General features: G+C 51.4%; 1 protein-coding gene across 1 annotated transcript; it reads right to left on the bottom strand.

The window, feature by feature from the left end:
- Positions 1 to 9,344: 9,344 nt before the first annotated feature.
- RRM2 (ribonucleotide reductase regulatory subunit M2) lies at positions 9,345 to 16,121 on the bottom strand. Its single transcript, XM_077750999.1, has 8 exons — positions 15,915 to 16,121; positions 15,500 to 15,616; positions 14,783 to 14,916; positions 12,795 to 12,889; positions 12,530 to 12,663; positions 11,424 to 11,528; positions 11,219 to 11,332; positions 9,345 to 11,138 (listed from the first exon to the last, which is right to left on the bottom strand). The coding sequence occupies exons 1-8, from the start codon at positions 16,104 to 16,106 to the stop codon at positions 10,986 to 10,988; spliced, it is 1,044 nt and encodes a 347-aa protein (XP_077607125.1). The 5' UTR covers positions 16,107 to 16,121; the 3' UTR covers positions 9,345 to 10,985.
- Between the last annotated feature and the right edge of the window lie 2,082 nt (positions 16,122 to 18,203).

Genomic DNA, 18,203 nt, shown 5'->3' with positions numbered 1-18,203 from the left:
GAACCATTCTGTCTTGTTTGTGCTTCGGTTCCTGTCCCTGGAACAGCAGCGCTGCTACCCACCCCTCCCCTCTTCCCTTCCCAACAAGAACAGGTAGGGGGTCCCCCCTTGCTCTCTATCCTCTCCCTCCCGGACCTAATCAGCACCCTCCTCCGTGTGACCTTGGGACGTATGACCCTTAATTGCATGCTCCCTTCACTCAAGACCAGGCGTCAGTCAGCGGGCTCCCGCCATTCAGACACGAGCGGGTGCCGTCTATCCTCAGAGCCGAGGCCTCTGTGGCAGGAGCCAGGACCCTGCCCCGGCGGGTGACAGCCTCCCTGGGGGGCCCATCCTCCCAGCACAGCCCAAGACCCATGTAACGGGGCGCAGCTGGGTGGCCCTAACCCCTGGGCCCCGCGAAGTCTCATAAGTGGCAGGGCGGAACTCAGCGGGGTCCCCTGGGCTCCAAAGCCCGAGGTTCCTGAGCTGAAAGGGGCATCAGAGCCACACGCCCCTCCCGGGCCAGCCCCTCGGGCTGCCAGGCCCCGGTGAGCGTCACCCAGAGGCCACTCGGAGCAGTGGGCGCGCCCGCAAGTCACCAGCGCGCCCCTCGGGTGGCCGCGACATCTGTGTGACTCAGCCCGCACACGCGCTCCCGGGCACTTCTGGTGGCGACAGGCCGGGGCCGGCCCAGCCCTCCAGGCGCGGGGAGAGGAGCCACCAGCATCTGCCCCGGAAGCCGCCGCCTTGTTGCTGCAACCGCTCTTCAATATTTATTACGGGGAAATTAAAACAGAAACCCAGAACTGCTGTCACTCCCGCCTCCCCGGGACAACTGTTTTCACTTCCCCATTTGCGCCGCCTCCTGTCTTTACCCATATGTACACGTATTTTTATGCCATTGTAACCACGGCACGCAAATAATTTATGTTCTGCTATTTTCATTTGCCCTCGTTCTGTAAGCGGCTCTCCATGGGGCTTAGCTCTCCCTGGTAGAGATACGACATAATTCGTTTCCCCATGGCCCTTTGGCTTGGCATTCGGATCATTTCCAGCTCTAACTCTAACTGGAGATGGGAAGCTGAATCCCCTTGTGCTCAGTCGGTTAAGCGTCTGACTTCGGCTCAGGTCATGCTCTCGAGGTTTGTGAGTTCGAAGCCTGCTTGGGATTCTCTCTCTCACTCTCTCTGCCCCTCCCCACCCCTCTCTCTCTCTTTCAAAAGTAAATATTTTTTTTTAATTTTCAAAATGATTCGGCCATTCAGTGAGCACTCGTGGAGAACCTTCCACTCTCTTCCACACAGAGCCTTGCATGCACACCCCACATGTAGGCACAAATACACACCCCCCGGCAGCCAGGAGCTCACTCACCACCTGTCCCTCCCCCGCCAGCCCCCAGCCCTCCCGTGGTCCCCCCACTGCTGCCAGGTCAAGCAGAGCCTCCTCCACAGGATGCCCCAGGTACCAGGTCAAGTACAGCCTCCCCAAGGCCTGGCGTCGTCCTCTGTACCCCCACAGGGCCCAGGCTGCTCTTCTTGGCACCTAGCGCCCAGCACCAGTGCTGTGTGGGGGTCAGAGTTCCACACCCAGCTCTCCACAAAGGGACCCTGGATGGTAGCATTTACTAATCCTCATGGTGTCAATACTCCCACCAAAGCAGATTTTGGGCCACTGCGTGCTCAGAATACACCATTATATAGTTATTTCCACCACAGAGACACCAGGCGTCACTAGCCTCAGGAGCCCAGATAATGATAACATGGTTAAGATAGAGTTTTAAGAGGCGCCTGGGTGGCTCAGTTGGGTAAGCGTCCGACTTCGGCTCAGGTCATGATCTCACAGTTTGTGGGTTCAAGCCCCACATCAGGCTCTGTGCTGACAGCTCAGATCCTGGATCCTGCTTCCGATTCTGTGTATCCCCCCCTCTCTCTGCCCCTCTGCCGCTCATACTGTCTCTTTCTCAAAAATAAACAAACATTGAAAATAAAAGATAGAATTTTAAGTAAGTACTAGATTTCTCTTTGATATAATTGACTGATTTTGAGCTTACATCATTTACTTCTTAATAATGGCTGTATTTAGCCACCAGCTCAGTGTTATGAGCAATTGCCCCCTCTAAAATTGATATGCTCACAGTCCCCAACCTTGACCTCAGAATGTGACCGGTTTTGCAGATAAGGTGTTTACAGAGATAATGAAAGTTAAATAAAGCCATAAGGGCGGGCCCTGATCCAATCTTACTGGCTCCTTGTTAAGAAGAGGAGATTAGGACAGACGGACTCAGGGTGACCATGTAAGGACACAGGAGACAGTCGTCTGCAGGCCGAGGAGAGAGGCCTCAAGATGAACCAAACCTGCCCACACCTTGATCTCGGATTTCCAGCCTTCAGGACTGGAAGGAAATAAATCTGTTGTTTGAGCTCCCTGTCTGTGGTCTTTTCTTAGGGCGGCCCTGGCAAGGTAAGGCACTCCCAAAACCCCTAAAAATTCTTCTCCAGGTGCTTCCTGGCTCCAGCCTGTGACTGACCATGTACCACTTTCCCTTTTCCAGACTTAGCCGTGGCACCCTCAAGAGCAAGGTCACATCTCCCTCAGAAGTCACCAAATGCTTTCTGGAAAGATCCAGAAAGAAAATACTTCAGCTCTACCTAAATAGGGCCTCTGTTGCAGCATTTCCGCTCTGCAGCATGAAAGCAGCCGTGGACGGTCATATGTGTGCGTGGCCCGGCGAAAACATGTGCTGAAATGTGGGTTCGTATCACTGAAACATCATGAAATATTCTTTCAATAGATCTTTAAAAATTCTTAGCTCAGAGTCTGTACAGAAAGAGGCAGGGGACCAGACTTGGCTCCTGGGCCTAGTTTTCTGGCCCCTGGGTCTGTCCCCACCCCCCACGCCCATCCCCCAGCACAGGGCCCAGGCACAGAACGCAAGAGGCCAAGTTGGTGTTTGATGACCCAGGGACGAAGAAAGGAAGGCCGGCCGGCCAGCCCGCAGGCTCTCCGATTCAGCGGCAAACACCATTGGCAGGCAATGTCATGAATCTTTTGTGAACGCAAAAATTTTTTTCTAATAGGCCCAGGGAAAAAGGGGGCTTTCTAAAATATAAATCAAACCTCTCCCTGCAAAATAGACCATCACCTCTTTGTTGCCGCTAACATTCTAAATGATCTCTCAGAAATAAAATCCAGTGCCTTTTCCGTTAATAACTTCTCTTTATTGAGCATCACGAAAATGTGCCCAATCCAGCCTGCGGGATAGAACTTCCAATCAGTGCTGCCGGGCGCTGGGAGGGAGGGGGGCCGGGGAACTGCTGATGGGCGCAGGGCCTCTTTCTGAAGGCAGGAAAACGTTCTCAAGTTGATTGTGATGGTGACACATCCCTGAATATACTACAAGCCAGTGAAATGTGCGCTTTAAATGGGTGCACTGGATGGTATGTAATCATGCCTCAATAAAGCTGCTTAGAAAAATATGCTAGACGTTAGTCACCTGATCGGTGCAATGACATTTTTTTTTAAAGCATTTTCAAATTAGTCTCTAAACCCAATGTTGGGCTTGAACCCACAACCCCGAGATCCAGAGGTGCACACGCTGTACTGACTGAGCCAGCCAGTCGTCCCTCACGGTGACCATTTTTCTAAAGCTGGCCTTTTCGCCACCGTCCCCGCACCAGGCGGAACAGAACAGGCCTGCGGTGTGGAGACGCAGTTCGGCAACTAACACTCAGATCAGCCCAGGGGTCGCCAGACCCGTCCCAGGCAGGCACCTATCTGCACCCCTTCCAAAGCATGTCCTGGGTTCCTGCAGGAGAGGCTGCCCACCCCCCTCCACCCAGGTGGAGGAGAGGCACGGTGCAAGACCTCACACAGGCAGCTAGTTCCCAGGACCCTTCTGGAAACAGCTGGAACCTTCCTGTTTTCCACCTCCCAGGCTACTCATTGCTCCCCACTTCGTTCTAAGCCTGAGATTGCAGTTCCCTGTGGGAGTGTGTGACCCTCTCCTCAGCCTTCCTAGAGCAGGGGGGACCCCACAGCCCATGCCTCCCCAGCCCCCCCCCATCTCATTTGGGAGTCTCAGGCAGAAGCAAGCTGGGAGTGACTGCCTGAGCCAGCGAGAATAGGGGAGACTCCTGCCCAGACAGGCCACCAGGCCATAGTGACAGGGGCAGAGCAGAGCTGAGCACGCGGGCAGAGCAGGTCAAGGGGAGCGAGGACCCAATCCTCGCTGAGCAGAAGCACCTTCCTCGGGCCCAGAGTAGAGGCCTCGGTGCCTGTTCTCTCACAACGGGATGTACGCAGTAAAGGGCCGAGAATGTGGCTGTGGGGCCGGGACCCTGAGCCGCTGTTTATCTACCTGCAGTCCTCAGCAAGGCCGTGGGTTCTGTCCGGGCATAACCTCATCATCGCGTGCGGCACCAACACCCTGATCCTCTTAGGAAAATTCTGGACCGCGGAACTCAAGTGCGGCTGGTTTCGAAAAACGAACAAGGTCATGAAGACCCCGTCTTCTCTGGAGCCCCTGCGGATGCGCTCTCCTTTCCCGAGCGCGGGCTCCTCTCTCAAAGGGCCTGCCTTTCCTGGCTGCAAGGTGGTCGTAGCAGCCCCATACCCTTTGCACCCTAAACCCCAAAGCCAAGGGCAAAAACAGCCTCCTCCTACCCCAAACTTAACCCAAGCCCTAAGCCTCCGGCCGGGAGGAACCGATCCTCACGGCTTGGAGTCTGGAACGCAGGGGCTGTGCTCACAGGGCTTTGGAGAGTGAGCCAGAGGTCAGTGGTGGCCTCGGAGGGAAAACCAAGGCTTTGCAAGGCCCCACCCACTCCTGAAGCTTCTTGCGGCCAGGCGACAGCAGCCCCCCATGGCTCCGTCCAGAGTATAGAACAAAAGGTCTCAGGCAGTCTGGTCCTATAACCTCTCAGGCCAGGCCGCGCCCCGAAAGGCTCTGCCCGCCCCAGACTGGGAGGGCCTGGCATCCCCACCCGGCAGGTCTTGACATCTGTCACCCTCCAGGCCCCAGCCCCTCGTTCATCCCCGTCAGGGGGGCCAAATCATGTCCGCTGTGCCGTTCACGCTGTGAACCATCAGGTTACACCCGCCGAGCCCATGCTGGGCCCCAGGCCCCCACCCTGTGGCCGTGCCTGGATGTGGGAGGACTGGGCATCCTCTCTGGTAGAACAGTGAACTGCAGCCGCTGGAGACAGTCGATAAAGGCTGTGCTCCAGCTCTGAGCTTCCAAGCACCTGCAAGTACGCTCAGAGGATTCCGGAACAGGGACAATGCAGAGCACTAGGTGCAGATAAAAAAATAAACGGGACAGAGATGCCTGGGGGGGCTCAGTCGGTTAAGCGTCTGACTTCGGCTCAGGCTATGCTCTTGTGGTTCGTGGGTTCGAGCCCCGCATCGGGCTCTGTGCTGACAGCTCAGAGCCTGGAGCCTGCTTCGGATTCTAGGTCTCCCTCTTTCTGTCCCTCCTCTGCTTGCACGGTCTTTCTCTCTCTCAAAAATAAAACATAAAAAAATGGGGCAGTGACTATAAAGAGGATTAGATCAGAACCACAAGACATTCCCTCTATGGCCACCACACCCAGCCTCCGTGAGACCCTGGGAGGAAGGAGAAGTCAATGCCAACAGCACCACAGGGAGGCCATGAGGTCAAGGGCAAAACTACAACTGCTTCTCCCCAGATCATCCTTCAGGAGTGAACTTGTTTCCAGTAAGCCTTTTTGCCTTTTGTTAACACTTTAGCCCAAGGCTTTTCCCCATCTTTCCTCACCCTTTTGCATCGTGTCAATTCTGGAAACAGCTTTTCATGGAGTCGTGCGCTCCTGTGGGTTTATTTGGCTAGGGCGGTCTGCCTGCATTTACCGCGTGCACTGATCTTACACGCTCTCCGTTGACCACACTCTGCTTTGTCTCCCCTTTTCTGCCTATTAGACTGATCGCGTGTTACACACCCCTACTCGGCCTCTGCTTTGGGACACACTCTGGTGTGTTCCTTCGGGTCTTCCTTTTGCAAACAGGACTGCAAACTCTTCAGGTGCCTGGCGAACCTGCATGGCCAGCCTCGTCTTTTAGCACAAGGACCTCCCCACAGTGCTCTGGGCCCCCCGATCTTAGTGCTTGGATTTACTACAGGCTGGCCAACTCCTACACTCACCACCATCCTTTCTTTGGGTTCCATTTTCTCCTTAAAGTGCACTCTTTACTTGTGCCTTTGAAGAGGGGGATGGATGCGTGAACTTGGGCTGAAGTCTATCTTACTTCTGAGTAAGTTTATTAGCCTTGAAAAGATTCAGTCCTACATCTTTGGCTTTGACTGTAGTGCTGTTGCAAACTTCTGCTTAGTGGCTACTCCTTTATAGATCCACTCTTCCTGTAAGCGTTAATGACCTTGGTCGATATGCTCCGCAGACTCACCACAGAGGAGTCTAGGTATGGATTTATTTTCATTCATCGGACTTGGGATTCCTTGCACTTTCTGAGCCGCTTCTCGAAAATCAGCAGTCATTACCTCTTTAAACATTAGCTACTCAGTCCCTCATGCTCATTTCCTTTAGAAATAACATGCACCCCCTTCCCCCTCCACATCTCTCCTCCCTCTGCTTCGAGTTCCCCCAGGATCTCTCCCGTCACCAGTTCACCCTCAGCTGTGTCTCCTCTTACTAAGCATCTTTCTTTTTTAAGCTCCAAGACTTCTAATGCCAGTAGTTATGTTCGGTCATACCTAGATATCGTAGCAAGGTTTTGTTTTTTTTTTCAGATCTTTAAAATACTCCATTCTTTGGGTTTTCATTTTTTCCCTCTGAACCTGTTAGATCATCTATCATCCTGGAAGTTCTTGGACTTTTACACTCGTGGTTCCTACAATCATGTGCTTCCGTGTGCTTTGTAGTCTAAAAATGGCAGACACCGTCTGTGGGAACTACACGCACCCAGGTCGGGGTTATGTCTGTTCCTAGATCACTAACCCGGGAGAGGTGCAGGCCTAGAGTTTTGATCTTTGGGAATCTGGAAAGATGAGCACCGTTCCCCTCTCCCCCCAGTCCAACTTCACTAGGGGTCCTGGCTTGCTAGCAGGTTCTGGTAGTGAATCTAAGAGGGGGGGGTCGGTCTTTGGTCCCTCACCCCCCCCAATTTTTCTAAGGGACTGATAACCACCCCCAGGGCTCCAAGTCCGAGCGTCCTCAGTCCATCTTTGTTCCCAGCAACTGAAAATCCCCCTTTCTCAGGAAGTTATCACCCACTTAACTCTTGTGATCACTGGTGTGTTTGAAGCCGGCAGGGTGTTCAGGTCAACTTCGTCTGCTCTCTAGCTGGTACCACTCGGGTCCTTAGAGCCAGGGCAAGGGGACTGTGGTCCCTGAACCGCACGGCAGCAGGGTCAGCCATTCTCATCGTAAACCATCCCGGTGCCAAGTGTCCCCTCCCAGGAATGACCAAGGCCATCACTGATCATTCTCAAGTGCTGGGAGTACACTGGGCACTACAGAAGTGGGGTGGGGCGGGGGTGCTATCGTTCTTCTCTGGCCCAAACAATCTCGTTCCCCCAAAGCTATAGCCACATCCCAGGGAGCCAGGGCTGTGCTGCTGTGCAGAACTAGGCCACTATCAGGATCCCTGGACCAACACTGGCAGTTACTCATCCTCAACAGCACAGCTAATAGCCAGTCCGCTCCCTGGCCACGTGGCATTAGGTACCCATTCAGTTCTAGCTGTGCAAGGAGCCAGTGCTCAGCCTGGACCACAGGTCAGGGCGGGCAATTCTGACTCAGTGGCCCGACCCCGATTAACTGATGCAGGTCTTCCGAGAGTATGTTCTAGAGAAGATTAGCGGGCACAGGCAGACAGCAGGTGAAGTGTGACTGTAGGTGGCCCACAGGGAAGCTATTCGGAGTTGGTCTGGAGGGCACGGCTGCCCCAAACAAGCACACCGGGTCTGCCACCAACCTGACCTGACAAATCAAAGCACAGAGCGCCCTTCGGGTGTAAAGGCAAAGATCTCTGCCTTTAGGATCACGTTCCTCCAAGAGAGAATGCACCTGCTCCCAAGACCTAGCCCACACCCAGGTGCTCCGCTCTAATTTCTCCAGGGCCCGATCCTTGGAGGCGGCGGCGTGCGGAGACAGGGGGATGGNCCCTTCCTCCACAGAGGAAGGCAGCCACCCCCCCACCCCTCCCCCTGCCCCATGCCCCTCCCACATGCTCCCATCCCCCTCGAGTTCTCTGCGCTCCTTCCCTGCCCTGGTTCCGCGGCCACATCACTGACATTCGGATTCACTTGTGCATCGGCTTCTTCCTGGAGAAAAAGGTAAGCTGCACCCGGAGGGCCAGAGCCTCTGCCACCTCCGACACCTCGGAACAGTGCCTGTCGGGGAGGCTGTCGTCATGTACCTGCCCATGTAAAGTGGCAGGACACAGGTCATGATTTCAAAAAGGCTTTAGGAGGGGCGCCTGGGAGGCTTAGTCGGTTAAGCGTCCGACTTTCGCTTAGGTCATGATCTCGCGGTTCGTGGGTTCGAGCCCCGCGTCGGGCTCTGTGCTGACTGCCGGCTCAGAGCCTGGAGCCTGTTTCAGTCTGTGACTCCCTCTCTCTCTGACCCTCCCCTGCTCACGCTGTCTCTCACTCTCTCTCTCCTAGAAATAAATAAAAATAAAAAACAAAACAAAACAACAAAAAAAAAAACAAAAAGGCTTTAGGAAGGTGGGCCCGGCAAGGCCATTTACGGACAGAGGGATCAACCCCAGGGCACAAGTAGTCCACGCAGGTCAAGCTGCTGAGGAAGAGCAAAGCTGGGAGACTTCTGGTCCCACCGCCATTGTTTAGCAGATGGAAAAACGGAGGCCGAGAAGTGGTTCACTTAGGGCTGTCAGGAAACCAAACCCACTCAACACTGACTTACAAACTCCATGTGAAGGGCGTAGGGGATGCTTTTGACCATCACCTTTCAGGCAGACCCGTTTCCTATGGACCTGGTGCTAGAACAGGCATTAGGAAAGTCCCCTCCCCAAAAACGGATGAAAAGCAAATGAACTGAGCCTTCGTGGGGGAAAAAAAAAAATCCTTTTTTCTTACTAAGCCGAAACGCAAAAAAGTCTTATCAAGGAATAGACGTAAGAACACTTAACACCTGTGCCGCATTCAATTTTGAGCCTTTTAAATGCTTTAGACTAAAATCGGTTTCCCTTTAAACAGATTAGGAAGCTGAATCTGGGTTGGCAGAAATCCTTACATTACACGCAAAGGGGGAGGCAGAACCCTAAAAGCAGCCCCCAGCTTCTGCCTGCAGGCACCTGACCCACGGGGCAAGGTGTTTATTCACTTCTGTGTTTGCACGAGTGTAAAAACCACACAATCTGGGTCGACTTTAGGTAACAATAATTTAAAAGATAGGAAGCCCCTCGTACAGAAATGTTTAAATTGACTATTTCACAATTTATACAATAAATGAAGAAAACAGGCCAGCGAGCAGCCAACATGCTAGAACATGGTAACAAATCTGGCCAAAGGACTGCTGCATGTCCTCTGTCACCTTCCACAGGACATCATGGCCGTTTTTTTTCTTTTTTGGGGGGCAGGGGTAACAAAGGCAGATTGATTCAAACTAGCCCTATTAGGCATATTATTTTGTACTTCATTCTGAAATTAGTAAGCGACTAAAACATGTATTGATACCTCCCGCAACTCTAGTTTTCTGCGGAAGGTCAGGAACCCAACCAGGCCATGGTGACATCCAGGCCCGGCAGTGAAGTACATGCACTGAGCAATGGCCGCTTCAATCACGAACTGCGGCACTGGGCAATCATTTCAAAATATGAACCGCAGACACATAGGGAATAAACAGCAAAATGACATTTCCAAATTTAAAAAGCATGTAGTAAACATCAAAGGATGAAGTCAACGGCACCAGACTTACAAATTAAACCAACATCAGAATAAATGGCCGACTTTTCAGGAAGCCCGTTTCAGGCCTGGTTTTTCCAACTTAACTGGAGCTAAGAGGGTCATTTTGTTCAAGGATGGTTTGAAGGATCAACGTACAGTGCCATCTCCGATCCTAGAACGACGGGATCCTAGAGCTAAGGACCTAAGGATCTTTCACAAGAACTCAAAGTTGGGGGAAAGTACGGATTTGAGAAATAGGATACCGCCCCTCAGGCACACCCACGTGACCAGCGGCTCACTCCATCACACTCTAATCCTCAGCGATTTAACTTAGAGGTTCCTTTCCCCTTTCTCACATCCCACCATACTCGACCTGGCCTGTATTTATACCTGCCTTCTTTGGGGCATCAACTGGCTCATAGCTAGGGCTATGTGCGGGGCTGTCTTTAAAGCTGATCACAAAGTACCTCAATTCATTAAAGAAAATAAAGAGTAGAAATAACGTGCTTGACTTGTACAGGTTTGGCGGGCTTGGGTCACCTAGTACATTCCAAACTGGCTCCCGTTAGTGGCCAATGGAAATGCTCTTCGATTGGTCTAGAAACCAACAAAGTTAGGGTACATCAGGCCTTTACCTCAACAGTACGAACTAGGTTTGTGTGTAAAGTGCCAGTTTTATTTACAAATCAGTAAGTAAACTTTAAAATCTGCTTGGAAGCACCAAGGCCGACCCCCTCCCCAAGGGCATTGTAGCATCTGTTCGATCCTGCCAGATCAGACTCTCTGGAGGGACCCCCACGCCTTGTGCCACGATCGCTAAGAGCCACGAAGTCATGGATGGCCAGGGTCCTTGCAGAAGCCCCGCACGGCCCAAGATCTTCTCTACAAACCCAAGGAGGTTTTGTCCACGCTTCTTTCTAGGGGGACGACTAGCATCACTAATCAACAGGCTTGCGTACGAGGTAGCTACACAGTTTTAACAATACTATTAACAAACACTATTGGTGATTCCTGGTGTAGCCGGCTGATACACTTCAAGTAGCTGATTTTTTTTTTTTTTTGATGAGAAGGGGGAAAAAAAAAAAAATCAGCCAAGTAAGAGCACATCTTCGTTCGCTTAGAAGTCAGCATCCAAGGTGAAAGAATTCTCTGTTGGACTTGACATCACTCCCATCCTCTGATACTCGCCTACTCTCTTCTCAAAGAAGTTAGTCTTCCCTTCCAGGGAAATATTCTCCATAAAGTCAAATGGATTCTCTACTCTGAAAACCTGAAAAGGTCCACAGCAGAATGTGAATACAGACCACCACCAGGTTCCGGGAGACCCAGAAGGCCACCGACCATATTTACCTTGCTAAAGCCGAGCTCCAGCATGAGTCTGTCTGCCACGAACTCAATGTACTGCTTCATTAAAGTGCAATTCATCCCGATGAGTTTCACCGGCAGGGCCTCCGTGAGGAACTCCTAGGGACCCCAAGACAGCTTCTCAGTAAGACGCAAGCAGAAGCCAAGACATCTTCTAGCCAAGCATGAGAGATCCCAATGCGGAACCCACCTGTTCGATCCTGACGGCATTGACGATTATTTCCTTCACCCTCTGCTCTGAAGGTTTGTGGACGAGGTGCTTGAACATCAGGCAGGCGAAGTCACAGTGTAGACCCTAGAAGAAAAGGTTTAACGTCACTCTAACACCAGACTTCTTCTGTCATTAACGTGAAACGGGAAATGGCTTTCTTTACCCTTTCCTGCATTCCCCTTGCACATCTTGCTGGCTGTACTACAAGCACTTTAAGTGTCAAAAAAAAAAAGGGGGGGAGGGGGGAGTCCAACGGCCATCTGCTCTGCGTACGCCAAGGCGGGCCCATCTGCATGCAAGGCCCTCCCTGCTTGTCACCTGGGTAGGTGACACCAGCAGGCCAGGTCGGGCCCCTGCTGCTCCATGATGTAGCCAAGGAGGGCGCAGGGCTTCTGCTCGAACCGTTCTTTCCACAGCATTCTTTCTATAGCTGTGAGCTCTAGTTTTGCCACAATTCCTAGCAGGAAAGGCGAAACTCAGGGACCAGGCCAGCTAGTTTTGAGATTTACAGCCTAATGCTCAGGAAACCGGTAATGCAGTTTCCGGTGACTCCGAGTCTACGAGTTTTAAAGCCAAGGAATCCCAATCTTCCTCTGCAGGAAGGAAGAGAGTCTTAGAAGGTAAGATCAGCTGTCTGATCTGCTCGCTGGGCTCCAAGTGCGGCAGGGTTCACAGCCCGCCCTTGCCTTTCAGACTGGACTTAAAATGTGAACATCTGGACATCTTCCACCTTCCTCTCCAGTTTAATCCAACTTCATTCAAAGACATACACTGGACCAGAATGGATTCTCACTTCATCAGGATACTCATCGACCCACTTTCAAGCACAGGAGGGCCATAGAGGATACCGGGCCAAAATAATAAAACATGCCCTCACCTACAGCGCAATGGACATACATGTATTGAGAATAAAAGTACTTCCAGTAAGTGAAAGTAGGATTCATTCTCTGCCCAAGTTCAGATATGGTTGAACTCACATGTTAAATGTGGAGAGAAGGCAATCTGGTGTCTGAGTTACCTTCAGGGAGCCCAAGAGTTGTAGACATTTGGGGTGCAGATTAGCCTGTTATGGGTGTTAGACTCACCTCATCTCTGCTAATAAGTTCATTGGAAAACGTGAGGCCAGGCATCAGGCCGCGTTTCTTGAGCCAGAATATCGACGCAAAAGAACCAGAAAAGAAGATTCCTTCCACCGCGGCAAAGGCCACAACCCGTTCTCCTGCAAGGAGTTAACATCGACATAGTTCTAGTGAGCAACCGAGCACGCGCACAGGAAGGGCCGACAAGCCAGTGACCGCCACCAGAGGCTGAAGCTCAGGTTTAATTAAGTGGGGCCGAAGGTGTCCTTACCATAGGTAGACTCTTTGTCCCCAATCCAACGCAGGGCCCAATCCGCCTTCTTCTTTACACAAGGCATCGTCTCGATAGCGTTGAAGAGAAATTCCCTAGGAGGCACCCAGAGCGTCAGCGATGACAGCAAAAGACCTCCCATCACAAACAGCTACAGCACTGGGACCGAGGCCAAATGGAGACTCACACGGAAATGTTTTCTCATTATTGTTTTTGCTTTTCCCCCAGTGTTTTTAAAAATCTTAACATTCGTTTCGTCCCTGTTAATACAATCCTAGGTAGTCTTTAATTCATAGGGAGCCTCGATCTACCAACATCCAAAGCCTTAGTCCATTACGCCAAGAGCATTTATCAGCTTAATGATACCAAGTCGAGGTCATGATAAGGTTCATGGGCCCTGCCTTTAAATTTGAAAAGCCATAAAATCTTAACTGCTAAGACTACTTAAGTTATGCTGACCATTATCTTCGTTGACACCCCCTCCGCCACCAGACTACAGTATCGGGCCAGTTATATGGGCCCCAAATGCCATATGGATATAATAAAATGATTAAAGCCAATAAACTAAACAACCTGAGATTGCTTCCTACTATAGTTCTATGCCTCACTGATGATCCCAGGTCAGGAAAGTAAATCGATTGGCCCTGCATTTACCTGGGTCTTTATTACCCTCTTCCGCCTCCAACGTATCCCTGTGCTCAACTTGGGAGTCTCCAAGATTCCTTATCTGGTGACCTTGTCTTCTAAAGCCAAGGTCATCAGACCACTGGGTCTGCCTCTCCCTAGCTTTTGAAGCTTCACCACCAGACCTTCCTGATCCTGCCCCTTCTGGTTACTTATCCCAGTTATGCCTACCTCGTCTTTTCTCATTTAATTATTTTTAAGAAAGCACAAGTGGGGGGAGGGGCAGAGAAAGGGGGACAGAGGACCCAAGGCTGGCTCTTGGCTGCGAGGCTGACAGCGGCAAACCCCATGTGTGGCTCGAACTAACCACAGGGGCGCCTGGGTGGCTCAGTTGGTTAAGTGGCCAGCTTCAGTTCAGGTCATGATCTGGAGGTTCGTGAGTTCAAGCCCCATGTCAGGCTCTGTGCTATCAGCTCAGAGCCTGGAGCCTGATTCTGTGTCTCCTTCTCTCTCTGCCCTTCCCTTGCTCATGCTCATGCTCTGTCTCTCAAAAATAAGTAGAACATTAAAAAAAAACAAAAAAAAAGAGAACCCCAGGCAACTCTCGTATAGTCAAAACAAAAAAACAAAAAAAAACAACAAGCACAAACCCCAAAAAACAAGGAACTCACTAACCGCGAGAGCGTGACCCGAGCCGCAAGAGCCGCAAATCACTCAACCACTCAACCGGCTGAGCCACCCAGGTGCCCCTGTCTTTTCTCATTTCTGTCCTTTGACCAACGTTTTACCCCCAAAGCGTTCCCCCAATCCGCTAGTCCTTCCAAGTCACCATCTTCCTCTTCATTCTCCCAGGTAACCCCCAAGAGCAGGCTTTACCACTGCTGTTCCACGCAAGGCTCCCGTCCTGAGCTGACCTCGGCAGCCGGACCACCCAGCAGCCATTTCTAACTTTCTCCTCCTCTCCAGTCTTCAAAACGTAAGCGGGGCCTGCAGCTCCCTTGAGCTCTCCTCTGTGATCCCGTAACATAAACCATCCCTTTGATCTAACAGTTCTGTGCCTCAATCCACCTAATGGTAAACTGCCTCCGCGTCATTATGTTTTCGGTCTGGTTTTGTTCAAAGACAGCTTTTAGACTGAACGACCCAACAATCAAATGGGGTAACCTCTTAACTTTCTTTCTAAGGGACTGGCTACGAAATGTCAATTTAGGCCTCTTCCTCAGAGCATACATGACCCAGGGTGGTAGGGATTTGCCTGCTTAGTCGTTTTATTAGAGTCATTTTCTATCCCTACGTAAACTCAGAAACTTGCAATGACTTAATAAGTGACTCCTAAACACGCTGGCATAGCACCCAACACTCACCTTTCTCTGGGATCTTTAATGTAGGTGTCGATGAGCAGACTGTACATCTCAGAATGGATGTTTTCCATGGCGATTTGGAAGCCATAGAAACAGCGGGCTTCAGTTATCTGCACTTCCTGGCTAAACCGCTCCACCTAGTGGTGAAACATCGCAGCTCAGCTTGGGTCCGTCAGTCCCAGGATCCGGGATACAGGACACGCCCTTTGTACCATTATAAGGTCTGTTTCTACTGGAATTGAATACTTCTCCACTATTCTGTGGTAAAGCTGGACATTGTATGTCGTACACCCCCTTTACAGATCAGGAAAGAGGGAACGCCTGTGTTACGGGGCTTCTGCGAACACTCATCGATTCATTCTTTCCCAATTCACCGCAGGAAGGAGTGGATCCTTCCACGCACACTAAGTAAGACGCATATGGAAATCAAATTATTAAAACCGTAAAGCCACAAAGAGGAAAGCAATGTCACAGCCACAAGGAGTAAACCCATGGCTAGCCGTTAACATGGTCTTTGAGCTTTTCTGGAACGGGCCGGGGAGAACCATAAGGAAGAAACAGCTGCAAAGGATATTATAAAACAGGAAACGCCACGTAACTGAACTAACGCGCTTACAGATGCATATGATGATCAGAATGGGAAAATATTAAAGGTGAGGAAAGAGGATTTTCTCTCAAATCTTGGAAGCGAATGAAAGCAGACATCTTTTGGAAACTCACCAAGTTCTCATTTACTATGCCGTCACTCGCTGCAAAGAAAGCCAGAACGTGGGATATAAAGTATCTCTCCTCTGGCTTCAGGGATTCCCAATGCTGAATGTCCTTGGAAAGGTCCACCTGAAGTTAAGAAGTTTCACAAGGGATTTATTTATGCACGCGGGGCCTCACACATATACTTAGCTCTTAAACCTTGTAAGTCTACTAGGACCCCTTGATCGGTAACATCACTCCCCATCCCTTTGCCAGTGAGAACAGCTCACAGCCTCAGTGGGCAGCCAGCCCCACCAGGACCCAGAGGAAGAGTCTGGTGTATTCCAAGCCAAGTCCTAACCGCTACTGCAGGGGTCTTCCTCCAGGGGTGGGGGGGCAACGCCTAAACTTCCTTTGAAGTCTCCTCGTTCCTGATTCTGGTTACCTCTTCAGCTGTCCAAAAGGAAGCCTCAGCTTTCTTATACATCTGCCAGATATCATGGTACTCGATAGGGAAGATGACAAAGCGACGAGGGTTTTCTCGGAGGAGTGGCTCATCCTCCACGCCGGGGGCAGGCACCTTAGTTTTCTGTCGGGCCGAGAGAGGAATGGATGGGCTAGTTATAAGGCGAACCATATGAAATCGCCGTTTCTCCAGGCCAAGCGCGTCCCGTTGTCGGCAAGCCCATGCGGTTCGGGGAGCGAGTGGCAGGTGACACACGTGGATCTTACACGCAAGGCGCCCGGGGACTGTAACGGAGGGACGGGACTGTAACGGGGGGTCGGGGGGGAGGAAGTCTACGGAAGTGGGTGGCAGGGCCAGGGAGGGAATGCTTTGGCGGGAAGGGAGCGCGGGGGAGGGGCAACGGTTTGAAAACGGCAGAGGAGACAATGAGATTTGGCGCCAAACGCTGTGCGGCGACCCCTGGTGGCGGAGCCCCGGCCGCGCAGGCCCCTTNGCTCGGATTGAACGCGGCAACGCTATTGGAGGCCGCCCGGAGCGGGAGAGGATTTCCCCCGCCCTGAACCGTTTTCGCGGGTTGGGGCAAGTGGTTTTGCAAAGGCGGTTGGTGCAAATGCCCGAAAACGCCCCTGGCTGCGAGAGAGAAGCCCGTGGTGGCGCCCGTTTAGATACGTGTACCTGGGTGGGGGGTGAGGGTCCTTGGGGTCTGGCAAATTTGTGGGAGGGTCGGTGACAGCGGTGCTGCCTAACGATGAGGGCCGCTGGGCACTGAGTCCCGAAGTGCAGTTGCTAGGTCCCTCGGACACGTCACCTGGCCCAGAGATTCAGTGTCCCGGTCGCTAAAATGGGACTTGCCGCCGCCCCGAACCTGTGGGATTATAATAAATGAGATTAAATGGGATCATTCCTCTAAAATGCGCAGCTCTTTGGAAAGCTTAGTGAACTAGATGACAGAGAAGCCCTTTGGTGCGTTTCCCACTGAACCTGTGTGTGTGCCGTCAGGCCACTGCCCCCAGCGTCAGCATTTTTCCAAATTGGAAACTGACCCCAAAATCCTGAAAGTTCAGAGAATGATTGAAGAACCGGGAATTCACTTACTGCTACTGGGGCAGCAAGTAGCCCGAAGAGGAGATTGAAAACTTGCATTGGGTGAGGGTGGAGACATGAATTTATTAACAGTTTGGATTTTAAGTTTGTTTGGTTTTCTAGATTTGCCACAGACATTTGCCCTACAAGCGGCAAAATGCCAAAAATGAAAACTGTTTTAAGGAAAGCTCCAAAAGCTACCCAAAGAGAAACACTGGACTTAGAGTCCTTTCTAGATATTGTACTTTAAGGAGGTAGGAAGATTCCCCTCCTGACTTAGGCCTACTTCAGCCATTTCTTAAAGTACCTCATATATACTGTATTTAATGTAATCTCAGCCTTAGAGAAAAATCAATGACAATCACATCTCTTAGACAAAGCAATAACTAAAACTTTGGTCTAGCATCCTTAGTTTTATTTTTGTTTACTTTTTTTTTTAAATTTTTGAGAGGGAGCTCCCAGTAGCGGGGGAAGGGTGGAGAGAGGGGGAGAGAGGGAATCCCAAGCAGGCTCCGCACTGTCAGCTTGGAGCCCAAAGGAGCCTGAATCGGGGGCTCACAAACCCTGGAGATCATGACCTGAGCCAAGGTCAAGAGTCCGATGTTGAACTGACTGAGCGACCCAGGCACCCCGAGCACCCTTAGTTTTACAGTAATTCCCAGATATTGTCAATTTCACCTAACTTCAGCATCCAGCTCCAGAAAATGGATATTTTTAGTGCTACTTTTACGGCTGATAGAGCCATGATGGCATCTAATAAAGTTATCAGGGATTCCTTGGGACCCTCTAATACCCAATTCACGTTCCAATGTGGCGTCACCAGTCACCGAAGTGCTCCTTTTCGGTTGCTGTCTCCGGCCCCAAGTGCTTTTTTTTTTTTTAATAAGTTATACTATGTATGTACAGGAACCATAAAGGAGCACTGAGCTGGCCAGAAACGATGGCTTCACTTTTAGCTTCACTTTCCCGACCGTCCAAACAACACGTGTGCACTGCAGAAAACTTGGGGAAGACGAGCAGGACCACGAGGCGGGAGGCAGGTCGCCATGCTCCCCTTCACCGCCTCCCAGCTCTGAGTCACCCGGGCTTGTCCCGTCCTGCCCCTGGCGCGTTTTTACTGCTCTCACTTTACCGGAGGAAACCCGCGCAGAGGTCGGCTCAGAGGTCACCCCCGAGAGACCGCCG

The sequence above is a fragment of the Crocuta crocuta genome, unplaced genomic scaffold (genome assembly GCF_008692635.1).
Source record: "Crocuta crocuta isolate KB4526 unplaced genomic scaffold, BGI_CrCroc_1.0 scaffold129, whole genome shotgun sequence".
Classification (NCBI taxonomy): domain Eukaryota; kingdom Metazoa; phylum Chordata; class Mammalia; order Carnivora; family Hyaenidae; genus Crocuta; species Crocuta crocuta.
Note: the sequence above shows the minus strand (reverse complement) of the source record. Positions and strands in the feature narration are given on the sequence as shown.